Source organism: Neopelma chrysocephalum, unplaced genomic scaffold (assembly GCF_003984885.1).
Source record: "Neopelma chrysocephalum unplaced genomic scaffold, ASM398488v2 Primary Assembly neopelma1_142, whole genome shotgun sequence".
Taxonomy (NCBI): domain Eukaryota; kingdom Metazoa; phylum Chordata; class Aves; order Passeriformes; family Pipridae; genus Neopelma; species Neopelma chrysocephalum.
Genome location: NW_020897804.1, coordinates 2,675,061 through 2,702,899, shown reverse-complemented (window position 1 = coordinate 2,702,899; position 27,839 = coordinate 2,675,061). Strand labels below are relative to the sequence as shown.

The following is a 27,839-nucleotide window of genomic DNA, read 5'->3' as shown; positions in this document are numbered from 1 at the left end:
AAAGAGTACAGAACAGGGATACGTCCATGTTGCTCTCTCAGCAGATAATGAAGTATTAAGAAGGAATTAGTGGTAAAATATTTAGTTAAGGTGCTGGTAGTAGCTTATGCACAGCAGTGCTAGATTCTCTCTGGGGTGCTAAAACTCTCCATAGATGTAGGACTGGTTTGTGTGTTAGGGCTAGATTGGTACCAACCAGTAAAATAAACTGACTCTGAAATGTCTGTGCTGCTCCACAGTCACTCTTTTTCTCATTCTCTGGAAGGGAGTTAAGTCTTCCTTGGTCTTAAAGTAGTCACTTCTGATAAATTTTTACCTGTGTGTTGAGATGTGGGATGCAGCAATAACCACCAGTTTAGAGCTTTGTCATCTACAGGTGATAGAATGGGCCTGTACATCATCATAACTTAAAGATGTGAGTTACTGATCCAGCTATGGACAGAAGTCTTGTTTCTTCATTACCCAACCAGGGCTTTTGTCTGTAGACTGTGGAACCTCTTCAGTGTTTCAGGAGGCAGATGGGCTGCAAATGTTTCTTCTGCAAAGCATCTTGCTTACCAAGAGATTCCCAGTGCTTGGCCTGAAGTGAAATCCATGAAAATTTTTGCATGGAAATTCTCATGAAAATGGCCTGAACTGAAAATACCAAAAAAGCCACCAACACAAACTTCTTTTTATTTTTGTTGTCAGGAAATTCCAGTATCAATATCTCTGGTTATTTTTGGCCCAACTGGAGTCAAAGTCAATAAACAGTAAAGTCTTCAGTGCCTGTCACAGAGGGAAAAACTCTGTCAGTAACCTGTTACTTTGTGTTGGTTTTTATTGTGGGGATGTTTTGGTTTTAGTTTTGGGGTTTTTTTTCAGAGAGGGAGAAAAGTAGAGTCTTCTTTAGCTATGCCCTTCTCTGGATGGGTTTCTGCTTTTTCATCCTGAGGGGTTTTGTCTGACTGGACCCAAGGGGAGGGGTTTCCTCCATGAGGTCTTTTTTCTTATCTCCAAATATTCCTGATACCTTTGCTTTTACTGAGGCCTTCCAAATAAATGCTGAGTACATTTCCTGTCTTTTTATAATACAGTAGGTGACACTGTTACTATAGTAGGCAGGTCAAGGAATGGTCAGCATGAGATGAAGTGTTAATGGAGGATCTGTGAAAAACATTCAAAATAGTATTTTTTAAGATTTACACCAGGTTTGTATTAGTGGGATGAGTTCCTTGGAGTTTTGTCCTGTCTGCCTCTAGCAGAAAGAAGAGCTCAGAGAAGAGGTTTGCTAAATTAGATCTCAGTTATGGGAGAAAATTCAGAATTAGTCAAAATGAAAACTTTGCATGTTAATCTTCATTATTTCAAATTGCCTTTGGGATTCATCTATGAATCACCAGTCCCAAGGGTCCTGAAGCCATAATTCAGACCTTGCAAAAACCACAAAACAAGCTGAAAAATCACAAAATCTCAAAAATTAGTGTTTTTTTTCCTTTTCCACCAAGTTTTTAGAGTGTATTTGAACAGAGTTCTTCTTCAGAATCAGACATGTTAAGAATTGCTATTCAATAACAAAAAAACCTAGATTCTATAGTAGTCATTTCAAGGTCAAGATCATGATCAAGGACTTCAGAAACGTCGCAAATATCACAACATGAACAATAAAACCCCATCAGCTGGCAGTGGTAGCTGTGAGATGGGAATCGTGCTAGTCAGTGGGGCTGTTTTCCTGGCCATTGGGGGTTAACACCAGCTGAAATTCTAGTGAAACCTGGAGTGTTAATCCATGTTAAGGAGATCTAGGGAAAGCAAGTGCCTTAATCCCCATAAACCCAGAGGTGAAGTTGTTCCTGCCGTCCTCCACATACCCCTCGTGGACCATTCATCTGGGCAGCAGATGAACCAACCAGGATAGCAGAAGAGTCCCTAAAACAAAATACAGAATGATCTTTGCCTTGTGTTTTCCTTTAAGTTCCAGTCGGTATTACAGGAAAACCTGCATGTATCTGAGATAAACTGCAGAGACCTACTTTTTCAGATGGTACATGCTTTTGCTTGTGTTTATCTGCTACCTACTGCACCATCAAGGCTACTGAAAAATAGGTACATCACCTCCTCTTCAAAGTTCATGGTCCAAGTTTTATTGGTTAGGTCAACAGAAAAAATTCTGGTTTAACTCCTAGGTATGCCCAAGACCTACCTCCCACAAGCAACTTGTGTTTTGCCACTTCCTAGACATCTGCAGCAGTGAGGGACATTGGGGAGCAAATATGATGTGCAGATATGATGCATCTGGGTAAATGTGAAAGTCAGCTCTTAAAGCTGGAGTTCAGAGAGATCTCTTTCATTCATCCATGGGAGAAGGCCTCATTATAATTGTTCAAGCCTGACTGGATTACATCACTTTCCCCCTCATTTCACTCCCTCCCCACTTGCCTCCCTCCTTTTATTTACACCCCTTGTTCAGTGCAGTGTTGAGCCGGGGCTGCCTTAATGATGGATGCTGATCGCTTCATTCCCCATTGCCCCCCCATCACCTCCCCCAGTGCTTTGAAGTGTGCTCAGGTCTCAGGCTCCAGTTCAGAGGTCACTTTGTTTATTTATGCAAAGCTGGCTCATCTGTGAAATGGGGCTTTCAAGGCCTCTGACATCAAAGACTCCAAAGCTGGTCCCATCAAGTCAGAGCAGGGACGGGCCTTGCATTATAACAAATTAAAGCAACTTTGTGAATCATAGAGAAATATGATGGCTAGATTTTTGCTTCAAAAACTGGACTGTTTTCTTGACTCGTGGTTGGACTCAGCACATGGTATTGGCCTGAAAACCAGTCATGGTTAAAACACGAAGCCTTCATAGTCTGTGGGTAAATAAAATTTGATCCTGACTCAGTAACAGTCTGAATATTTCCCATCAGTTTCTCTCAGAGCTGGACTGTTATGCAGAATTTTCCATTTGTTTTAACTTTCAAGAGGGAATGGAACAATTCTGCTATGGTAATAAACAGTAACTATACCCCACTGATGTGGCAGTCTTGTCCCATAGGATCCTCAGTGGGCTTTGTCAGTTGATGGAGTTATATACAGAAATCCCTTCTCTGCAGAAATCCAGCCTGCTTTGGGACGGGGGATAGACCAAAAAGACGCACGGCAGGCAATATGCATAGAGCATCGTGGTTTCTGGGGTGAGAAAGGGTAATTTGTCCCATGACATCAGCACTGATAATCATGGCCTCATACACTCAGACGTGTCCAGTCATACAAATCTGTGACTGTCCCTTTCAGCTCCACCAAACAGATCCCCAACACCAGCACCATCTCAGTTCTGTGGCATCTCAGACCTGAAAGCCAGCTTGGAATGAGATCCTGAAGCAAGAGAGAGGCGATGTCTGGGGATGATGCCAGTGGGGTGACACTCCTGAACAATGGGCTGATGCCTCTGTGTCCATCCTGGCTCTGTCTTGTATTGCCATGTGCCGTATTTGGGGGGGAAGGGGTTACACAAGTTTCTCCCATATCTCCAAGTCTATCACCTGACGTGATATTGGAGCCTTGCCCTTCAGGTTTCTCGACCAGCCAGCGTGCTTTGTAACACCATGGAGCCAAACTGTGGAGTGAAGACACCTAAATCATGTGTATGTTTTCTTAGCATCAGATACTCGTGACATAAAATTAGTCAGTGATTGCTTTTCAAGGCAGGTTTTCCACTTCATCTTCCAACTGGCTGCTATCCTAAACCTGTGATACTGTCCAAGAAGTCCAGTACGGGATGACCTTCCAATGTAGGTCACAGAAATGGGAGCTTGTAGGAAACTTCAGCAGTTCATCCTTCTTAGCACTGCCTTTCACAGTAATGTGCTGGCAGCAAAGCGGGCAGTGCTACATGGCTGGTCCCTGCCACCCTTAGACTGTAGGCTGATTTTTTTGTATGTACTTATCACCCCAACCTGCCCATCTCTGGGGGGAGGTGACAAGAGCATGAATGAGTAAGTGGCTTATTAGGTAATTTTCGAATATAGCTAATACTCGTGATTTCTGCTACTATCTTATCCTTTTGTATACTGGTCATACATACATGAATGGGACTTGTTTTTTAAGGTCCTCTCTCTGTCTAATAAGAATATTGCCAGACCAATTGCATTTGTGAAGCTCAGGGTGAAATGCAAACAGCAGGTCTTCAGATCTGACACTATTAACCAGGCTTCAGACTAAAGGTTTGGTCTGCACCAGATGCTTCTGAACTTGCAGGATATTTGGCTTTGCTGTCAGTGTCACAGATCCCTCCGCAGAAGAGAGCAAAGTGTATTTGTGGTACAGAAAGATACACTTCCTTCCCATCACAGGGACTAGAACAACTGTAAAAGTGTTTCTCTACCCTAGGAAACCACTGAGTATTAAAATTGTAAAAATAAGAAAGTTCTTCAAAACAGGGAGAGACATATTCTTTCCATGCAGCCACAGTACTGACTTGGATAAGAGAGGTGGAAGTCAAATATTGGTGATATCTGACTTAGACAGGGGTCTCCCATCCTCAGGGTGTTCCTGAAATATCTGTCTCCCAAAGTGCTGCTCTACTTTATGTAACATTAAGCTCCTTTTTGGCTCTCTGAGGCCACAGGTCAGAGCTTAAGACACTCACCCAAGGTGCAAGAATGGAGATCCAAATCCCTCTCTGAATTCAGCAGAAGAGGGACCTGACCCTGGGTCACTCGCATCACAGGTTAACACTTCATCATTATATCACTGGCTGCTCTGCTGCCTCACTCACACTTTTAAATTCAACTGGAGATTCACACAGTTTAGGGAACCTTCCCAAAATGAGTTTCACCCAATTTCTGGATCTCATGAATCAACTCTTTTTGGTATGGTTCTCAAGTGTGAGTTTGTTCAGATACAGTCATGCTGAAGGTAGAGACTGCTGTAACATCTCTCATCCTGTGTGCGGCTCTGGGGATGGGAAGGAGCAGGAACTCTTGCTCTGCAAGAGTGTCCATGTTTATGACATTTCCCCGCCTCAAGACTTCTGCTATTGTTGTTAACGTTTCCACATTCCTAACACACATGAAACAAGTTCCAATGTATCTAAACCAATGTGCCTAAATGCATGCAGTTATTTATTTCAGTGTTGCTCCTCCATCAAATTAACTATTCCGTCAGCTCAGCACGGTGGCATTAGTTATCCTGATCTCTTTCCCCCAAAACATTTTTTTCTGGGTTTGGTAGGTTACTCCACAGGTTTGCGATTTGGTAGGATAAAAACTGAAGAAGCATCTTCAAAGGATCAAACAGATTATGAGCAATTTTCCTTACATCAAAAGCTTGGCAGCATGTCAAGAGGTGTGGAGACCGTCAGTCAGTCCGTGTGTGTCAGCAGGAGTGCACATGGGCTGACATACTGTAACATGAGGCTGCAGGCAAGGGAGATATACTGCCCTTTGTACATCAAGCTGAGCAGGATTAAGATACAATTGACAGAACATTGCCACTTAAATGCCGTAACCACTTTTAAGATATTCAGCAGTTAACAATGGACAGGAATCCTACCTCTCTCTACAGTTTTTCTTTATTCTCCATTGCCCAATACATTTGCCTAATTGTGCAGAGGGATTTAATAAGTTGTCTCTCAGAGACCATCCAAGATTTCATTCGTAGCACTACTGATATTTATGGGAAAAATTATGCAAGTGCCAGGAGAAAATTGATGTGGTATTTTGACTGAAGGGAGACAATCTGTCATATGCAAGCCATCATATATAATGGAGCTGCTGAAGTACGAGCACGGCATGCTGCTGCCCCAAAAGTTTTCTTTTCCCCTCGGAGTGACAGCTGTACATACCTCCGGGGGAAACTGCCCAGAAGTAACCAAAAGGAGAAGAGAAAAATCTGTCAGGGTCGAGAGGGGACAAACCCATATGGCATTGCAGCCTCTCTGCTCAAGGGACAGAGGCAAAAGAGAGCAGAGCATCTGTTGGCATATAATGCCCCTTGCTGAAGAGATGGGATGAGTTTCCAAAATAGCAGAACCTGAGGTGAAGATGGGGTTAAACACACATTCCTGTCTCACAAGGACACGAGTTTACACGTTAAACACTGTTTAAGAGCAACTCAATTTCTAAAGCAACTGTAAAGAGCAGTTTTATTATTTATACCTTTTTAGGGGGGCATGCTAATCTACAAGCTCAGATAAGTTTGTCCTCTCTGTCATAGACAGTACAGAAAGAATTTTCTTCTTTTTCACTCATGAGACTGTTTTCTGATGGATTTTAGGAGTTGGACACTTAAAGAGATTCATTCCTTAGATCAGATGTTTCCACTTCTCTTTTTTTTTTTTTACACCATCGTGTTCCTCATTGAGTTGAACTTTTTCCCAGCCTTCATCTGACCTATATCTGAAAATCAAGTTTCACCCATTTCAGTGCACTTCAGGTAGGAGTTGAGGAGCTCTTGATCAAGATCACCACCTCCAGCTACTGTATGGGGCTGTGCCACCTGTAGAGCACAGAAGTAACCTTAGAAGAGCCATATTTTGCTGCACCATCATTTGTAGGTGCCCAAAGTCCCTCAGGTGGACCTCCCTCCTGGTGTGATGCATTGCTATAAGAGGTTGCTTAGAGCTGAGAACTTGTGCAGTAGAGGTTGAGCTGTTACTGGAGGAGGAAAAAGACTTCACATCTGGGCACTGCAGAGGTGTGAGGCCACCAACATCACCCAGGTTGCAGAAGGAGGTTCAAGGTACTCTTATTGTCCCTGGGCCCTCAGGGCGACCTTCCAGGTGACCATATCACAGTGGCAATTTGAGGTGGAGACTGCTGGAAACAAGGGGGTTTTACCTTGTGGTGATTTCTATTTCTCCTAGCAGGACAGGGCACAAAGTCAAAATTTTAGTGCTGCTCTGTGGTAGTGATATAGACAACTAGAGTGATAAGGGACAAAGTGGTGTGTTGATGCAGGTGGATGAGATGGTCTCAATTAGAAAAAAATACCCATAAACAGCTTTTCAATTCAATATTGTTTTCACCAGCCATAACTTTACATTCAGCATCCCCTGAGAACTCATTTAACCCCAGAACTGCTTGCTTTTCTGATTTTGCATGGAAGCTGAAAGGTGAATTAGTGGCTGTAATTCCACTGCTTGTGCTCTGTATGACTGATCACATACGTCTTCCCCCACCTCCTAGGTTTACTTATCTTTAATTTTGATTTATACCACTATTTGCATAGAAGGTACAACAGATCAGCTCCTCCTAGGGAACAGCAACCTGTAAAAATAAACAAAGAGGCTTTTCTGAGATATTAATGCAAACATTGATTAATCTCCCATTGCTTTGGTAGCCTGTTGAAAAGCTCGTAAAGCACTAAACTAAACTGTTCATTAAACTGGCCAGGCTGTGCATGCCTGATGTATGTTGAGTGTGTTTCAGCTGCATGGTGCCTCCAGGAGGAAATGCAAACTCTTGTACTGTTGCACTGCAGGAGACCTTCTTAACATCTTCCCTTTCCTTTCCTTTGCAGATGATGCCAGCTCAGGAAAGGATAGCCAGGTACCTGAAGGCTCCAACGGAGAATATGAAGATCATTCTGGGAAGCAGTGGGGTAAGGAGCAGTGTATGGTTTTTGGTTTTCCTCAGTTCTTGGTTCGTTGCTGTTCACGTGGCACATTTCTCAGTTGCTGAAGGAGAGAAAAGGCAGAGCAACTGGAGGGAGTTCTCCCTACATATGGTCAAATAATAAACAGAGTGTCAGCTGAACATGTTGGTGTGGATGGATTGCATCCAAGGGTCCTGCGAAATGCAGCCTGTGGTCGGCCCTAGGGCCCCCTGCCATATAGCCCAGCATGGTTCTCCCTTGTATTTGTTTTTCTGGGCAGGGACTTTCTTTTGCATGTGCAGCTATTATAGCTTTCATAGACTCCCTATAAAAAGCATATTGACTTTTACAGCAGTATTTCCAAAAGTCTTCAGTGCCAACATAACACTGCTCCCACTGAGGGCAAATGGGAGGTCTGACTTCACTTCAGGAGAATTAGCACTAGGCCAAGCTGAGTATTTTTTAAAATCCCCCTTTCTTTTACACACCTGCCTGAACTTTTCTAAGCCCTGGACTGTTCAGGCATAAGATTTTGTTGCTGTTGCAGAGCTTTGGGGAACTGCTAAAATCTGACTTGGAAAGAATCACTGCAAGACTTGCAGGTCCAAAGTTTGGTCCAGGCACTCCTTGAAGGACAATAAGTTGTCAGGCTGATGCCAAACAGCTTTTGACCATTACTGACAGGAGTGTGATGTGAGTTTATGAGCTCGATGGATGAAGAACAGCATTTCTATTTTGCTCATACAGTACATCCTTCTCTTTCATATAGAGATGGCTTTGTACCACATTTGTGGCCAAGGAGAAACCTCATAGCAGTGGTAGGGGTGGAACCTGACAGGCTTTTGCCATATGAGTCCCCACCACTTAAGATGAGGCCAGTTTTCTTCAGGAGCTGGCAAACAAGTGCTGTGGTATACTCCAGGCTACACCTGAATTGCAGATTTGTCTGAGGCTGAGCTTGCTCAGGGAGAGGAAGGTAACCTTCCCTCACTCTGAAAAAGGATGACGACATTCTAGAGTTAGATAAACTACAGGTCAGGAGTACTTCAAGGAGGGATTCAGCAGCTACTAAGAAAAGCTGCCATCTCTCCACTCTTCATTACCATGGTGGAGACAGGAGCAGGCAAGGCATATGTGCTCCTGGTAGAGCTGCTGAGTGATGGATCAATGCAACAATAATATTATGAAAGAAGAATGTAAGCCCTACTAAAAGGATTATGCATTGACAATCTCATATCATAATGTCACTCTGTGCTGCCCTGGCCCAGTCCTTCTTTGTGCTGCAGAGTGTTCCTGAACCTCTCCTTTTTCCCCTTTCCCTCCCTCCTATCTCCTCTCCCCAAGCAGAGAAATGCCTGGGGCAGGCACAGACCTACCAAAACCCTTTCCATCCAGCAGTGTTCACCAGCAAATTGCTGGTGGGAGCTGGTGTGAAGGGAGGGTCAGTTTGTGTCTGCATGTCTCTGGAGGGTGATGGGTGAAGAAGCAGTTTGTTGTTACAGTCCTAGGCCCTGGAGAAGTGTGAGAGGAGAAGCATGATAAAAAAAGCTCCACTTTGCTTTCCATGAACCACCATGGTATCACTGGGGAGAGGTCCTGTCCCCATCAAGGGCAGGGAACTGATGTGAGGAAAGATAGATACCCCCATCCACGTCTTCCCACAACTGACTGAGATCTTACCCAAAAGACTTGAAAGTATTTCAATACTTGGTCACATTGTGATTTTTTTTTGTAAGTATCATTAAAGCTGGAAGTGGTAGTGACTGTCACTACATGAAAGTAATTGTGGGGGATCACAGCAGACAACATGTTTCAGATAATCACCACACTTCATATGAGCAACACCTGACAGGAGCCTCTGGGACTGATCCATGTCCCACAGGGAGAGGAGACCACAGAATTCCATCATAGTTCTTCGTGCTGACAGGCTTCAATTTCATTTAATTTTTGTTAACTTGAATAAATCTTCATGGCAAACAGCATTTCAGCCAGGAACCCATATACAACACTGTCTCTTTGTCCCCATCCACTTGTGTTTTCCCTTGCTCTTGAGTATGACATAATTTACACTGTACAAATGTGTGGTTCATGTTTATGAAGCAAATGCCAAATGATGAGGAGGAGAACAAGCATGTGAAGTATAAATAACACAGAGGCACTTTGTAATGGCCTTTGCTGGCACTCCAACAAGCAAAATGTCTGTAAACGGTACAGATTTGGGGACAGACATTTACTAGAACCAACTCAAAAGAGATTTTTTTTCTGCCTGTCTCTCGCACTGCTGCTTCTCCTCTTTCTTCTTTGTGCTTGCTGGGTCTCTTTTACTCTCTTATGTGTGTGTCTCTCTCTCTCTTTCTCCTTTTTTGTTAACTGGCTTTTCTAAACTTGTCCAGTTCAGGCTTTTGTCAAGGAAACATTCAGAACTGTGTAAATGGGATCTGATTTCAGCATATTGCACATAGCCTGGAGTAGCTCTTGAGATCACATAGTCACTTAACCTTTCCTAAACAGAGGAAGAAAAAAAGGCAGAAAGAGCCTAAGAAGTGTAGTTTTACCTGTTGTTTGGTGTGTATTTGTGCAACCATGTACAAGGAGTGAATGCAAAACTCCAGACAGATTCACGGGAGTCACAGTGAGAGGAAAATCAGAATTGCTGAAGCCTGGCTTTTTTGGGTGGAAAGAGAGTTTTTGTCTTACAGTGCCCTTACTGAGCAGGGATGCCACCAAGTCCTTCTGAGAGCTCAGAATCACTGCCTTGAGTCTTCAGTCTGCTGGGGAAGTGTGACTATCCTGGCTCCAGCCTGCTCTTTGATATGTTAGTCCCAGCCCAAAAATCCTTTCTTCCCCTACCTGGACCTGGAGTTGCTGGTCTTGGAGTAAATTACTGCCAGATTAGAGGATAACTGCAAATGCACCCATTTCACAGCTGATTCCTGACCTCTCCATGCACCTTGCAGACATTTACTCAATTTCCACAGTGACAACCCTTATCAGCACGTCTCCCTCGGCTCAGACTCAGACTTCGGAATGTCGTGTCCCACAGCCTGCAGCTCTGACAGGGTTCATTGTCAGGGAGGGTGATTGTTTTTGCTGGGAGGGGGCCTCCTGCAGCAGACCCCAAAGGGAACACCCAGCAATTTAGGCACCACGACCTGTGGAGTGGGTTAGTATGTCACACTTGTTGCTCAGCTGTCACGGCAAAGGCTTCCAGTGCCGGAGTTACTCCGGTTCATTGGATTACACATGAAAGACTCTGTATGGAGAGTAAAGCATTTCTGAGCAAGAGTTTGGAATAACATGAAGTGGCTGGGACCCAAAATGACAGCCAAGGGGGGCGAGGGAAGGCTGTGGAGACAGATGGTTTCCCCTGCGGAAAAGGACTCTGCAGAGAGGGGTATGCCAAAGGGTGTCCTCTTCCAAGAGGGAGGGATGTTGGCCAAGGCTGCAGGGGGGTGAGGACTAAGGGATATGTTCACAAACCTCAGAGGGCAATGGCTGCCATTCCCCAGTGCTTGGAGACAGGAAGCTGAAGACCAGCCTCATCCATTCAGGAAAGCCCCACTACAGTGCACATCCCGGAGCTTCTGGCCCTCAGCCCTGGGCAGCAGGGCTGGCTGGCTGGGAGAGAGTCCCACCATCCTGTAGCTGAATTCCCTGATACCTGAAGCACAACTTTTTCAGCTTGTTTTGGTGTGTTACATGCTACTGAGTTTGTGGCTTTCCAGTTGCTGTTGGTGAAGGCCAGTGGCTACCGAAGGAAGTGGTGGAATCACCATCCCTGGAAGTGTTCAAAAAAGCATGTAGATATGCTTCTTCAGACATGGTTTAGTGGTGGAGCTGGCAGTGTTAGATAAATGGTTGTATTCGATGATCTTAGAAGACTTTTCCAACTTTAGTGATTTTATGATGGGCATAATTCAACCCCATGTGCCACAAAGCTGGCCACACATTACCTATTTCTCATATTTCTCAAGAAAAGAATCGGAATATTTACCAGGAGCATGCAAAAGTGCAGGGTGACTGTCCTTTGGGGCTGAGGAGTAACACCACAGTAATCAAGAAGTAGGGTTCAAAAGCAGGGGTAAAAACCTGTTGTGGAAATTCTGAACAGACTTGGAGGAGAAACTGATTTTGCGAAAATAAAAAAAAAAGAAGACAGGTGATGAAATTGGCAGGAGCATTTTGGATGCAGGAGAGAGTGTCAAGTGGGCGTCAGAAGTGGTATTGATCTCAGCAGGAGCCTGCAACTAGAAGTGCCCCTGGACTGGCATTGTATAGTTAAAGTAACTGTGAGAAATTTGTAATTTCTTTTTGATTTTTCATTAAGGTTCAGATTTTACTGGTAGGGACCTTGCATTTCCCTAATGTTCTTGTCACTGCTGTTGAAAATACAGGTGATTTCTTTGCTAAGACAAGATGAGTAGCTTATCTCATGGTTCTGTCCACCAGCAGCTATTGCTTCAGATTCTCCATTTTTGGGATGGACTGGCATTGAATACCTTCTAATAACAAACTCTAGGAGTTTCTACTATGTCTTTCCATTTCTTTGTTTGCTTCTTTGGGCCTTTCAACACGAATGCTTTGTAAATTGAAGTTAAATGAACTGCACACATTTAAGTTCAGATCAATGTACAGAAGTCTGACACACTTCTGAGACTTTCCTATGTATTGAAAGGATGTTGACTCTTCTGAAGTCCCTTTAAAGCCAGTGAGAACTAAGGGGCAAAACATCTTTGGAGAATGAAGCTTCATGTGACAAGCAAAAAATTGAGAAAATGGTCAGCCTGACAGGAATCTGAGCTTTTTCCTTTGGTCTTGGCTAAGGACTTGCCTCTGTGGCATGGAATATGGTAACAATTACAGTGTGATTATGGAGCCACATTTTGCCTACAGCTGCAATAATGTGATTTTGGTATTACTCTGTGAGGTGGTCTGGTGCAGCTGCCTTACAGACACAGAAATTCTGGGGTTGTACTATGGAGAAGGCTGATACAGTGGCCATAGCAGTCCAGTAGACTTTCAAATGCATCAGGCTGGGTAGTGTCTCCTTTCCAAGGAAATCGGTTTGAGCTGATATGAGGGAGAGTGATGCACTGATGTGTATGGGGCTGCCAGGTGCCTCTCAAGCAAATTTGTCCGCAACACTTGACAACATTATCCTTTTCTACGTGTTCTTTGCTCACCACAGCCAATTTTTCATGCCTCTTGCAGCCCGGCCCAGGTTCACACAGCCTGCCAAGATGAGACGGAGGGTGATCGCCCGTCCTGTCGGCAGCTCCATCCGCCTCAAGTGCGTGGCCAGCGGGAACCCAAGGCCTGACATCACGTGGCTGAAGGACAATAAGCCCCTCACTCCCCAAGAGATTGGGGAGAACAAGAAGAAGAAGTGGACGTTGAACCTGAAGAACCTGAAGCCAGAGGACAGTGGGAAATACACCTGCCGGGTGTTTAACAAAGTTGGAGAAATCAATGCAACGTACAAAGTTGAAGTGATCCGTAAGTGCAGCCTCTGGGGTGGAAAGGCAGGGAGGGACCTTTGAGAAGGGGGCTGGCTGGGTGGAAAGAGCATGATGGCAAGTGTGCAGTGCTGGTGGCTGGACACAGAAATGGGGAAGTGCTAAAAACATCAGCAGAGACAAAGAAAGCATTACTGAAACTCCAGAATTAACCTGGCACCTGGGCAAGACAGAGGAGCAACAACACAATTAAGTAGCTGAAATGAGGATGGGTACTTGGGAAATAGTCATCTCTAAGGGCACCTGCATGGTAAAACTTTACCATTGCCCAGTTCAATCTTATTCTACCAAGACGGTCAATTCAAGGACAGACTGAGAACTAGCTGAGAAAGCATTTCAAGTACCATAGAGGAGAAGTGAAAATATTTAGGATAGCCCAGATTACTCTGTCAGAATAGGTGAAACCAATCAATTGAAAATTTAATCTAGAAATCTCCAAAGGGAATTAGCAGAAGTCTTATGTCTAGAGTGATTAGCCAGACAAGGCTTTAGAGCCAGATTCTAAAAAACATTTGGCCATCTGATGGTCCAGGTGGGTACAAATGAGATACTTGAAAAAAACCCACAAACAGACCTGAAAAATTCCCATTAGGGTCCTGTCCGTATCTTTAGATGCCCACATAGCTTTAAAGATTCAATCCTTAGAAGATGAGCTGTGGGGGATTACCCTGCATTGTGGTGAGGCAAATTGCTCTTCTTACTATTTAGCTATTCTGATGCTCGCTCTCTAATCTCCTGTTTCCCCTATTATTACCAAAGATAATTATACTCAAATCCTACCTAAGTTTAACAGAGAAGAGCTCTTATTCTTAAATCATTGTGCTTTGTCTATGACATCATCATAAGTTGTCATGGAAATGATTACAGAGCAGCCAAATCAAGAAAGAGGAGAAGATGAGCTGAGTGGAGGGAAGATTGAATAGCCTTCATTAATGAGGAGCAGGGGCATGGAGGGCTATTTGCAGCCACTTTGAAAGCATGTTGTTTGTCTGTGCATACATTTTAGCATGAGAAAGTTTATCCCGGTGCGAAAGATTGTTCTTAAAGGTAAAGATTTGTTCTCTGATAAGTCCTTTCTCTAGAATCACAGGAATTAAAAGCACATGTGGGAAGCTCTGTTGGGCTCTGAAGGCACAAACCTGCTGGACATCTGGGATTGATAAAGATGCAGCTGTGTGGAGACAGTAAAAACATGTGTTTACACTAAAACCAGGAGCAGAGGCAGGGAAATGAATCAAGCCCCATCCTAATGGCAGCTGTGGCATTTTCACTTCATCAAAACCAGACAGCACCAGGAACAAACCCCTTTCTGTGTCCCTGTTTATCTTGGTTTTTATCAACTTAAAGATGTATGTAACCTTTGTTTTCATTAGCTTTTGCTGGCCAGGAGTGAAAACAGTAACCAAAGCTGGAACCAGAGTCAAGGAGATAAGGGCATTAAGCAGTTTTCAGACATCTTTCTATTTTTAACATCATTCTGTGAAACATTACAGGTTTTATTCAATTTCCTTCTTTTTTTTTCCCCTTGAGCCTCCACTCCTAAGTCCTGCTTATCTGAGTCTCAGTCTCCCCAGCTGTGATTGCTGCTCGCAGTCCCAAGGCAAGGCCTACAGAGACCACTATGGTATTTTTGTTTCCCAAGCACATCTTTATAGCCCTCATTATTGAACGTATCCTGAGTTTTTGAAAAAGGGTCCATTGTTCCTTCCTCTCACCCCAAAGCCAGTGCTGGTGGGAGCTGTTTTGTTACATGCTCAAACCAACAGTGTTTGCCATCAAAAGGAGATGATGATTGCCAGCAGTTACCACCCACTGTGGTACCATAATTTCTCTCTGTGCCTAGGATAGAGGTTTGCAGTACCTCCTTGTCTGGAAACTGTGACTGATTTATCTGATTCTAACACTAAAAAAAAATCCAAACATTCTTCAGAATGAGGCATATATTTTTCTTTTTGCTTTATGTGGTGTTGACACAACCTAAGGCTTACGGTCATGCTGGAAAGGGTGTTCTTGTGAACCTCTTCTGTTTGATTTCCTTTCCTACCATCTTGTTTCCTTCCTCACCTGAGACTTGAGGCAAAAAAACATTGTGAGAAAGGAAAGATTTTGTTATTGACTAGAAAATCAAATGTCTTCTGAGCTATTCCTCAATGAAAATTTTCTCCGTAGTGAGTGTGGCGAGGATTAGACTGAAGAAAGAAACACCCCACCTCTCACTGTCTCTGAACTGGGGGGTAGCCACAGTGGTTATGGTGTGGTGTCTTAATAGATAAATACTTGTAAATAATCTGGTAAAAACATGAGGTCGTTTCTGAGAAGACATAAAGTTCTGTCTTATTCACCTGTAAGTTGCACCCTGCTGGACGTGGTGGTAAGACACAGCATCACAGAATCACAGATGGGAGAGTTATTTAGCGTACAGAAGAGAGGGATGAAGAAAATCTTCCAAAAAAAAAGGGCTCAGAGGGAGAGAGCATACTTTTCTCCAGGTCTGATGTGGGTAGAAAAGTAACTTCCTTGTTAGAAACAGTAAGATTCAGATTGAGCATGAGAACAGACTTGCTAAGCCTCGGACAACGGAGGAGTTGTCTGGAGAGACTAGAGAGCATCTACCATTGGAGGCTTTGGCAGAGGCTGGGCAAATTTATATCAGTGGAGGTTTGCAGAGATCTCAGCCTGCCTTGGGGCAGGGAGTTGGACTAGACTATAATTTTGCATCTCTCCTACACCTTTTTCCTATGTTTCTGCAATTGCATGTTACTGAGATTGACAAACAAACACCTTTTCCCCTGTGTTTCCATGCAGAGAGGACGAGGTCCAAGCCCATCCTGACAGGGACACACCCTGTCAACACAACAGTGGACTACGGTGGGACCACATCCTTCCAGTGCAAAGTCCGCAGCGACGTCAAACCCGTCATCCAGTGGCTGAAAAGGGTGGAATATGGCACAGAGAGCAAGTACAACTCCACCATCGATGTCGGGGGGCAGAAATTTGTTGTGCTGCCCACGGGGGAGGTCTGGTCCCGCCCAGATGGTTCCTACCTGAACAAACTGATGATTACTCGAGCCAAGGAGGAGGATGCGGGGATGTACATTTGCCTGGGGGCAAACACCATGGGCTACAGCTTTCGCAGCGCTTTTCTCACAGTCCTGCCAGGTGAGTTTTCACTTTTTTGCCCCCATTTGTACCAACAGTCTGCCTCGTGGTGTTAATTATACAACTACTGATGCCCATTGGGCTCCCTGGCCCTCTGTGATGCCATGCTGATTTAGACTTGTCCGGTTCTGGTAAGAATGAATGGGGGACTAAATCAGCCCTGATTTAAAACGTTCCCTGCTGAAATCCTGTTGAAGATGTTTCCTTTTCTCCCTTCATGGGAAATAGTCACTGAAGCACAGAATAGGTGAGATTGGAAGGGACCACAATGGGTCATCTGGTCCAACCTCCCTGCTCAAGCAGGGTCATCCCAAGGCAGGTTGCACAGGATTATGTCCAGAAGGTTCTTGAATATCTCCAGTGAGGGACATTCCACAACTTCTCTGGGCAACCTGTCACCCACAAAGTAAACTTCTTTCTCATATTAAGGTTGACCTTCCCATGCATCAGTTTCTGCCCATTTTCTCTTGTCCTACTTTTGGGCACCAAGCAGAGCCTGGCTCCATCCTCTTGACACCCGCCCTTCAGATACTGATGGACATTGATGAGGTCCCCTCTCAGTCATCTGGATGAAATAAAATGAATTATCTGCTCCTGTATGGAAGAGGAGCTGGGAACGGATGCTGCAGTTTCAGACACTACATTACTTCAGGTTTGAGTGCAGGACAGGAGAGGGGAACTGAATAACAGCACAGTTTGCAACCCCATTCCCTCACATTTCTCCTTTCTTTTGCCCATATTTATATTGCTTTTGCTGGTAAAAGGAAACAATTATACAGGCCCATAAAATGAGAGGAGAATAAAAACCGTTCTGGTCACAAGGAAATGAAAAGAATGAGTGTGAAAAACAGAATGATTGATTAGTTGAATTCTTACCCAATGGTCCCCTGGGGTCCCTGTGACAAACTCACAGCTGCTGCCTTCTCTCCCCAGACCTCAGAGCTGGTGGCCACATCCAGCTGAGACTGTGTTTGAGACACACCATCTTTGCTTGGCCGTTTTCTCCTTTGCCTCTTGACTGTGGAATTCTATCCTGATAATTCTTTTTTTATTGAAAAGGGCATTTTTTTTCTGCCTCATCTTGCCTTGTGAATCTTGCTTCAGATCCACCAGTTTTATGACAAAAATAAATTGTACTGCTTTTTCTTCCCGTCACCACAAAGGCAACACAGCTAAGAGAGTGCAGGAGCTGGAGCCAATATCAGAACATTTGAGCTCCCAGGTGTAATGGAGTGTCTCCAGTCAAGACGCCAGTGAGAGGCAGCAATCATGAACTGGTTTTCTCCGTAGGTAGTGAGGGAAATGCTCATGAATCCTGTAACTAAGGCTGCATGGCCTCTTCTACTCCCTGATTGCCAAAGCTCTGTGTCTCAGCAGCCATCGAGGGTCACTGGCTTGAACTTAGATACTGACAGCAGGTTGCCAAGTAGGAGAATGCTCTTGGCATTGTCCTCTGCATCACTTGGATTTAGGACTAAACTCTAACTGAAAAGCCAGTCAATCCCAAGGAAAAGGCTGCATGGGTGGGATATAACTCATGGGACTCTGGGACTTTCTGAACTATAGGAGGCTGATGCAGCTCCCACTGAAATCAGTGGAGGACTTTCCATTGATTTAAATGGGACTATAATGAGCCCTAATGCCAGAGCCAGTGCCTGCAGGCCTGTTGTTATTGGCAAGGATGGAGAAGGAGAGCCCAGCTTGCCCTAAGAGGCAAAGATGTGGTTGTAAGGCCATGAGTTAAAAACACCATTTTTCTTGTAAATCTACCAGTTTTGACATAGACAGCTCTGAGGAACAGCACGGATGAATGTCAAAACACTTTACTTTCAGCCTAGCAAAGGATTTCTGCCAACCAACATGAAGACTGTTGTTTTCATGGTCATCTGACGGGTCAGTTCTCTGATCCTGTCATGCTTTTAGCAGGAGGGTGGACCAGATGACCTCCAGACACCCCTCCCAGCCTAAATTATTCTGTAATTTCCAATGTTAGTGAATCAAAGTTTTGTCTATGGAGGTCAACAGTATAGGTCCTTCTAACTTCAAAGAGACCACATGGTATATATTTAACATTTCAATCCAGCCATGGGATTATTTGTCAAGGAGAGAAAAAGACATTAGTGTCATAAAAGATGTTTGGCTTGAAAGTTAAGTGATATATGTTTCAATATAACATATTGAGCGATTTAGATAGCCTGTGGTTTTTGAAATTTCTTGAGTGTCTCCCTGCAAGCTGAATTCTGTGCCTAGGTATGTTTCCAGGCTTTGGAATTCCCAGCTGGTAGCTATCTAGACAAGGATTTTTATAGCTGGAATCCTCCACCAGGGCTCCTTTTGGGTATATAAATCAAGAGATCAGGCTGAGAAACCAGAGTGGCTACTCAAGGATGTACAGGCTCTAAGAGCAGAGAGGGGGAAAGGGAAGGTAAGTGTGAAAGATGATGTCTGAAGCATCTTGTCTCCTCCACAGTAGCTGAATTTACTGCCTTGGAAAAGCCAACAGCAGCTCCAAACAGACTGGTGGAGGCAGTGCCCATTTGGTGTAGGGAGCTGTGGACACACTTTAATGCTGTGTGAACTTTTCAGCTCTCCATGGCTTGGGCACCGGTGAGGGGACACCAGCTCACCTATGTTTTTCGCATCCTTCAGCCTTCCTCCCAGCTGCACAAGAAACTCAAGAAAACACCTCTGAAACCCAACATCCATGCTCCCTGCCATGGCAGAGCAGTGCTGAGTAGCTCTAGTATTGCTAGATGGGGTTACTAAAGAGTGTCTAAAGCCCAGCAGACAGAGCTACACCTGGCAGAGGCAGGTGGGCAATGTGCTGTGTCTCTGCACAACCCCATCATGCTTCCTGGGCTGCTGACATGGAGGTATTACTGACATGTCCCGTGTTGTGTACTCCAATCTGGGCAGCAAAGCTCACTCCATCACAGAGTGAGAGTGTTAGGAAACTGTCTAGGGCTGGCTCTAGTGCATCCATTAAAGCTTGGATAAGAAAGTTAAAAAATCCTCCAAAGACTCCCCTCCTGACCCCTAAACCAGAGAAAATGAGTTGCTTGTCCTTCCAGGAGCACTGAAAAGCAAAGCAGTTACCAAACATCATGTGCTGGCTTGATTTCTCCCTCGTTACTTGGTCTGGCAGGGTTGCCAGACAGCCTTTACAACAGCCAGCCCAAGTGTGACATCTGTTTTGAATCCACTTTGCCTGCATTTAATTAACTCTTTCTGTCTCTCTCCTGCCATAATGTCCAGATCCCAAGCCTCCGAGTGCACCTGTGCCCCCTTCCTCAGCCAGCAGCCTGCCCTGGCCTGTGATCATTGGCATCCCCGCCGGAGCTGTCTTCATCTTTGGGACGATCCTCCTGTGGCTTTGCCAGTCCAAGAAGAAACCCTGCTCCCCTCCAGCTGCTGCCCCCGTGCACCGACCGCAGCCCCGGGAGAGGATCTGCGTCTCCCAGGTCCCGGACAAAGACTGCATCTCCTCCATAAACTATGAGGAATATGTGGCCCAGCAGCAGCATTTGCTGTCCCAAGGGCCTGCGCTCGCCCCAGCCATGGCATCCAAAATGTACCCAAAGATTTACACGGACATCCACACCCACACCCACTCGCACGTGGAAGGCAAAGTCCACCAGCACCAACACATTCAGTACCAGTGCTAAGAGCTGGCCCTGTACAGTAGCTCGTTTTTGGGCTTTCCCTCGTGGTACCTCAGAAGAGACTGCTCCAAGTCAGCTCTCACTGCCAGCAACAGGCAAAGCAGACAGAAAATATTTTATATATAATTTTAAATATATATATACATATATATATAATTGTATATGCGTGTGTGTATGTGTGTATATATATATGTGTATATATCTATATCTATCTATATAAATATATATATAATAGAGAAAGACAGAGAAAAGAGATTTTTTTTTTAATTATTGCAATCAGGATGTAGCTAAGGAATAATGAAGGATCTCCAAATCACAGCAGAGAGGCAGCCATCTCCAACAGCAAAGCCTTCCTGGATATTTTAATCAGGGTGGCAACAAGTGAGACAGGACAGAGGGATGTGAACCACCACCTCCTTCCTTGTGTTACTAAGAGGAACAAGTAGAGCAAGAGGTGTGTGTGGTATGTTTCTGGATGGGCACTGCTGTTCCTGTGCCAGCTACACATCACTTGTTTTGGTGGGAAGCCCCCAGACCTGTCCTGCTCTGAGTGACCCGAGCTCTCAAGTACTTGAGGTTTAGAGCCAAAGCACCAGGACACATAACCAATTCATCTCTTCCAGGGGGAAAAAATAACACAAGAGGGTCTGGAAAAACCAATTTCCATTCGCAAGGTGAAATGCTGAATGCTTCTCAGTCACAGTCAGCACAACCAGCTAACCAAGCTGGTTGGTTCGATTTCTGCAAGGTGAAGACATCTTGTTTCCCATGGGATGTTCTGCAGATCAAGCCACAAGAGTGCCACTCCCCTGGTCCTAGGACTCAGTGCCACTGCCAAGAAAAAGGAGAGAAGGAATGAGGAACATTGTACAGAACACCTTTATATTTATATTTAAGAAATAATAATAAATAATAATAATAATAATTGAACTGCTGATGGTGAAGAAAGCAAAACACACTGTCCTTCTCTGACGGCTTACGGCAACAAGCTACTGGATTTTCTACATCAGTGCAAAATACATAAAAGCATTAGAAAAAAGTGTAAGAAACAAAGAGAATGAAATAATAATCTTGTAGGAAAAAATGCATTTGAGAAATACTCACCTAGGTTGTGTGTGGTTGCCCCCTCCCCTCAGATATCATTTGTAAATGATAAAACTTCATTGCAGTTCAACAGTAAAAACAGAAAGAAGAGAAAATAAATAAGGACCATGTTAAATACCTATATGGACTGGGAATGAATCCAATTGCAAAATATAAAACCTTTGTAATTCTATATAGAGTTTAAACAGAAGTCATGTATATTTAATTTATTTTGTTAAACAAGAAAAAAAATGTATGATATTTTCCTCGAAACAGGCATTTCTATACGTATTTTTGATCAAAGAAAATAAAGATTTTTTTTTTCCAGGTTCTGTAGATGCCATGCTCAGAGTATGCTCGATGTAGCTTGTGACCAACTGTGCTTCTCCTAACCTGGTGGCCACCTGTCTCTATGCCTTTGTACACTAACCATGTGTAATCTCCTATCACCTCAGGTACTGCTGGTACCATCCTTTCCATCAGAAACTGACCTTTTTCCCTGCTTATATTCTGACTGTGAGGGTCTGCAATGGCCAGTTCACTACTCATGGACCCCGTTCATCTTCAGCAGCAGAGCTCTGTGCTCACACTATGCATTTTTGAGGAGTTGGATAGGAGGTTTCATTAGCTTTTTAAGCACAAATCTGCAGCGGGTCTTAACTTCTTAAAAGAAAATTTTGTAAATCAAAACATAATAATTTGTGAGGCTGTAAAAGGAACCTTGGCCTCAGGGTGGGTGCCTGGAAGGGGAAATTATGGAATGCAGGTGAAACAATTTGTAACTGCAGCTGCTGCAGGAGCCAGCAGAGTGTGAGCTGGGTGCAGTGAGAAAAGCTGGAGCTGCTCCCCTCCAGTGGGGCTTGAACCTTCCTTCTTCTGCACACCAACAAGAGGCACCCAACTCCTCAGTGGCCAAAATTTGCCTTAGAGGAGGCAGCTTCAGCAATGCTGCAACTGTTTGCTCTTCTCTTGAGTTTCATTTAAAGTTTGCTGGTAAAAGAAAAAAAAAACAACTGAAAATTTGAAAATGAGAGTTTTTAAGTTTGAAATGACTTCCTTCTCAAACCTGTTCTGTGAAAGAGATCCCCACCAAAGCAGCTGCTCCGTTTAATAGTGAAACACTTTATTTAATCTGAAACAAAGCAGTGCTTTAGGCTTTGCTTTTCTCTGAACATTTCTGAAGGTATTTGCTCTGTGTTGACCTGCAGTGATTTTTCTGGTGGTTTGTTTGAATCACCAGCAAACCAAACAGTTCCCTGTTTGCTCAGCCGCAGTGCTGTGAGATGGGGCCCCGATTCAGTGAAATACATCAGCTCCTGCTTTTCTTCATCAATACATGCTGCTCCAAAAGGTCCCTTTTTTGCCTTAGTAGTGGGATATCCATGTAATAACCTCTACAGGAAGACCATTCCTCACCATGGTGTTCCTACAGAGGTTGTAATAAAGCAACCCATCGCTAACCATTGTTTCTTTTTCAGCAGGAGGGTTCAGTTAAACTTTGTTAACACAAATTGACGAGGTCCCTAAAAGCTAAATTCAGATGAGGGGCTTCATATGCATTCTCTCAGCTTCAGGGCAACTTAAATTTGAGGACTGAGGACTCTGTTCAGATATAAGGCATGATTTAGTCAGGAGTTTTTAATGGCTGTAGTATACTGAGTAATTTCGTAAAAAAAAAAAAAAAAAGCCTTTATACACTAAGTGCATCACCTTTATTTCAAGAAGACAGTAAGTGTATGAGAGATACTAAGGGCTACATCTCATATCTCATACCTGTGGGAAACTGCTTACTACACCATGGTACATCCCAAGCCACTGCACATTCCAGCAACATTAGAGGCATGGCAAAGAGCAGGATTCCCCTGTAAGGCCGTGGCCCTTCTCTGCTCTCTAGGCCAGTGCTGCAGCAAGAGGACACTTCTAACACATGCTGTGTTAGTGGTACTGATACCAGCTTCAAAGGTGGAGGTGAACACTGGGCTTGTATGGTTCAGCTGAGCAAACCCTGAGAGATTATCTTACAGCACTTTTTCAAATGGCAGCTCTATCTCTGACCCTCAGAGAGAGGGTTAGTGGGTTAAAAGAGGCAATCCTGCATTTCCCACACAGCACAGTCTTCCAGGCTGTGTGTAACACTCTCCACCAGTGCCTTCTGCCCCTTGTGATCCAGCTCCACAGTGTTGTATCATCCAGTCAAAAAACTCCACATTTTGCCACATGGCTCAAGTGGAAGGAGTGGCTTCTTCCTGCCCCTTAAAGCTCCTGCATTAGAGATAAATCTCTAGTGATGCTGGCAGAGCTCTCCAAAGGCAAAGCTGCAGTGAACTACCCAGCGTGGATGAAGCATCAGCCCAGCAAAGCTGCAGCTCCCAACCACGGCACCGAGAAGGCAACTCTGGTTTTGGATGTGCCATGAGAGATGCTGTGAAGGTCTTGATTTGCAGAAAGCAGGGGGATTTCATCCTGCCTTGGGTATCTGCTCCCTCATGAGCATCTCCTGTTGCGCACCAAAACTGGTGTGAAATTTCCCCCCAGGAAAATATCATCATATGCCCTGTTTAAGAGGGGCTGTAGGTATTGTCTGGGCCTTTTGCTGGCTTGCTGTGCCTGGGGGGGGTTCATGTTTTTGAGGAATTATTTTGCCTCCACAGGGTACCTGTAAGGGCTCTTTCAAGTCACTCTGTCCCATACACTACTGCATGCCATTGATTTTTAGGGCTTGGTTGTGCCTTGCATATATTGCAAAGTCTTCCTTAGTTTAAATAAATTCAACCAGGTTGTGCTTGTGTATGAATTTTCTTTTTTTTAAGTGGAAAAAGATTTGGATGCAACTTCATTCCTGAATAGAGGGTGTTTAAAGAAAACCATAGTCTTGCCATTAGTAACTGACCCTATTTTGAACACAAAAGTTTTTTATTTCATGTATTTGTATACATATACATATAGGCATATAGATGTACATGCCAGGCTGTGATACAGAAGGCAGTTGTACTTTTAAACCCATGGAGCTTCAAAGATCAAAGGAATTTTAGGCTTAAAACTCACTATCTTTGTTAATTTTATTTGCATTAGAGATCAAACATGACCTTACCTGCCAGTTTGTGTGTGGCTTTTTTAAACTTTATATGGACAATCGTTCTATGGTCGGCCCCTTTCAAACTGAAAACTTATCAGACATTGAAAATAAAAAGTGTTAAAGTGTTCTGTGATTTTCAGTTGGTGACAAATATAGTAACTGAACACATCAAAAGGAGGCAGAATGGCACAGCATGTCTGTGTCTGTGGCTTTGTAATAAAAGTTACAGAAGAAACGGAATAAAAGCCTGAAATTGTGTTAATAGATGTTTGAGTTCTGCAAACCTGCTGTGTTTGGAAGGAAAGGATGTCTCCCTGTGCTTGTGAGTGTGTGTGTGTGTGTGATAGCACACATCACGAATATGTGCTGGCAGGGCAAAGCAGACAATATTACAAAATTACCTTGGTACCACAACTTGGTCTGATATTTTGTGTAGGTTCTGTGAAACTAGCAGAGGTATTATTTCTTAAATGGTTGGAAAAGGTTTCTGGTTTTTAGTGAAAAGGGGCAATTTTTGATCTCTTCACTTCTAGAGCCAAATGCTGTAGCTGCACCAGGAGCCAAGATGCAATTAGCAAGATGAAATTTTGGGGTACCTGGAGTGGGGCAGTGATTTCTAGGTCAAGCCCAGCACTTCTCCCCCTTTCGAGTCAAACCTGTGAGTGTCTCACCACTCACTCCAGAGACAGCAAATGTCGAAGCTGTGACATCTGAAGTTCAGAAAAGCTGGCCTTCACACAAACTTTATCTTGACCTGACCTGGACCTCTGACCCAAAGAGCCCTGTGCAGAAATTGCACACTTGGGGTGGGAAAGAGGAAATATTTCTGTGTTGACTCCATTTCTGTGGCTGTCTGAAACTCTTCAGATTTTTGAAATACTGGAATAAAGATCTGGGGAAGATGTATCAGTGAGCTAAACCTGGGAGGTGGTCAAAGATTAACGGAGAATTTATCATGGCTTTCCTATCTGGGCAACACCTCTGCCTACATGAGGTATGTTGAGCATGCCCAGGACTCCAGATCATCCAAAGTCAATGATTAACATGGACCCATTTAGCTTGGAAAAGACTCCTAAGGTCATTGAATTATTCCCCATGCAGAGCTTATTCCAGCTCGTGCAGATGCCAGTGGGAAAAAATCCCTGCAATGTCCACTGGGAAATCAATGGGACATATGAAGTCATTGCAAGGTTTTTACATCTTTGTGCTGGCTGGCTCGTTGGCTGAGAAAGATGTGACAAGAGTCAATGGCCTGAGTGTGAAGCCAGGCACATATAAATGGGAAATGCACACATTTTGGAAGGAGTTACCAAAGGAAGACGTAGACAATGCATTTCTCAAAAATCTTCAAAAGAAGACTGAGTGCTTTGTGGACAGTGTGTTTGGTTGAATTGGAGATTTTGGGAATGTGATTAGGATAAAGGGATACCTCTAGCCCAGATGAGGTCATCTGGTAGGCCCTTCTGGCCTTAAAGAAATGCAGTTGAGATGCAGAGAAAAGGAGACACGAGAGTGTGTCCCTGCTCCTGGCGAGCGCCGTAGCTGCACCGCAGACCTTACGGCACCGTTGGGCACACAGCTGCCTCGTTCAGGCTGCACACCCAGCTCCACTTGCCGCCAGACTATATGATCTCAGCACTTTCCAGCTTATTGCTACAGTGATGGCATTATTTACACAAACTGGGGTTCTGCATCTGCATTTACTGCCGCTTTGTGTAAATAGCGGCGCAGCCCTGTGTGTACTCACACCCCTCCTCTACGTGACCAGCACTGCAGAAAATCTCACTGCAGTGGCTACAGTTAGTGCCATGGAGGATTTACATGGGAATTTGTATGTAATGACCTGCTCGGTTGCACAAACTCGTTGTTGGTGCAAGTATCTTCTGTTCCCTTTTTGCCATGTGTGGGAGCCAGCCAGGATCCTGCCACTGCCCTCCACAGGGGTGGACACAGGTCCCTCCTCACATTCAGACATGAGAGGTTGTATGTTGTGTTGTACAGGTTGGCCAAAGTGACCCTGCAGGTTTCCTATGTCCATGGGATCCCAGTGGGTGATAGCCCACGGAGGGAGCAGTCGTGTGCCTTTCTCTGCTTGTGGGTTGATGGGTGTGGTGAGGGTGTGAAGGGCATAGTCACAAAAATGCCAAACTTTAGGGGATGGGTTTCACCTGTCGATCTCAGCAATGATTTCACAGAGGAAGAGATGAGGCATGAAGAGACTGGCCAGGATTAGAGTCTGTAATTCAAGTGTGCTGGGATGCATCAGGGTCTGTCATTCTACGTCCTATGAGGAACAGCTGAGGGAATGGGGTTGCTTAGTCTGGAGAAGAGGAGGCTCAGGGGGACCTCATTGCTCTCAACAACTACCTGAAAGGAGGTTGTAGTGAGGGGGGATCGGTCTCAAGTCAAAGGATGAGAGGAAATGGCATTAAACTCCACCAGTGGAAGTTCAGACTAGATCTGTGAAAGGAAGTAATGACTGATAGAACCACATTTAAAATGCCGGTGCTATATTGACTGTTAAGTGGCACATATATGTTGTCCAGAGTAGAGCCCAGAGGAAAGAGGATGCCCATTTTAAATTTTCGTTTAGCCAAGGCACTTTGCTTACCAGCTTCACGTCCCTGAGAGCAATACACAGAGCTGTGACCTTTATTTGTCCTTATTTTAGCTTATACACTTTTTCTTTCTTTTCTCTTTTCCTTTCTGCCAGTCTTCTGTAATTAGGATTTAACATATCCTCCAATATACATGGACATCAGCAAAGCAATGAATATTCTTTGTTTCCCATTTTCACTAACCACATCCAGTCCAAAGCACTATTTCTATCTGAGCTTGTCTATGCTCAAGTGAAAGGAGTAATAAATAACACTTTAGACCAGACTTCAAAATGCCTTTTTTCTTTTGATCTGAGTAATTAAAGTCAAACTGCTGTTCCTGAGCGTTTTCTGATGGAATTACACAAGTTACACAGCCCTTCATTTGTATCTTATTAAGCATTATGTTTTATTGATGCTGTTCAAACAATTAGTACCTAAATATGCCCCATATTCTCATAAAGAGGCAGTAGCAGTGTTAATGCTAATGCCCTGGTTAACAGTTTGTTTCCATCCAGAGTCCACCATCATTCTCAAATGCCATTTAATATCAATCAGGTCTTGTCTTTACTGATGCCCTTCTGAAGTTGTTCTCTTCTGCAGTCGTTTAACTGTGCAGCCAACTGAGGATAAGTCAAACAATAATGTTAAGTAAAAATGGCATTTCTCTTAACACAGGAATTTTTTAAGTTCATTGCAAGTTTTGGTTATAAAAAGGCCAGCGTTTCATGGTGATCGGTCATTTTGACGTTTTTATGGCGTTTTTATTACCCCTGGCTCGTTTCCATACTAAAGAGAACATTTGTAACAATACTTGCTCGCTCTGTTATGATTAGGATTGCGCTTTGTTCGGCTGTTGCTGCGCTCAGTAATGCTCTTGGCACACGTCCTCCCAGACCCTGCGGTGTATTTATTCGAAAGGAAGGAAAAAGAAGTGTCTACTAAAACAATAAACTACTACTGCTTGCGTTAACGTGGCCGTAACTTCCTTGTTCTGCAGACAATCAGTTAGAAAAGCTGTTAGGTAAACTTGCTCCTTCATTGCTGAAAAAATAAATATTCATGAAGCTTACAGCCACCTTTTCCTGTGCTTTATTATAGGGTTGATAATGGTGAAGGATTTTAAAGCTAATGATTTAATCAAAAAGATAAGGATGGAGGTCCAGATGATGAAACCATCT

General features: G+C 44.0%; 1 protein-coding gene across 3 annotated transcripts in view; it reads left to right on the top strand.

The window, feature by feature from the left end:
- FGFRL1 (fibroblast growth factor receptor like 1) overlaps nt 1-24,323 on the top strand; it is a 171,812-nt gene extending 147,489 nt beyond the window's left edge. For all 3 annotated transcript variants that reach the window (XM_027699882.1, XM_027699881.1, XM_027699880.1), the window contains exons 4-7: nt 7,491-7,571; nt 12,777-13,061; nt 15,887-16,240; nt 19,496-24,323. In XM_027699882.1, the coding sequence (XP_027555683.1) occupies nt 7,491-7,571; nt 12,777-13,061; nt 15,887-16,240; nt 19,496-19,905 (1,130 nt within the window). In that variant the 3' untranslated portion in view covers nt 19,906-24,323. The remainder of the gene's footprint in view (nt 1-7,490; nt 7,572-12,776; nt 13,062-15,886; nt 16,241-19,495) is intronic.
- Nucleotides 24,324-27,839: the final 3,516 nt, after the last annotated feature.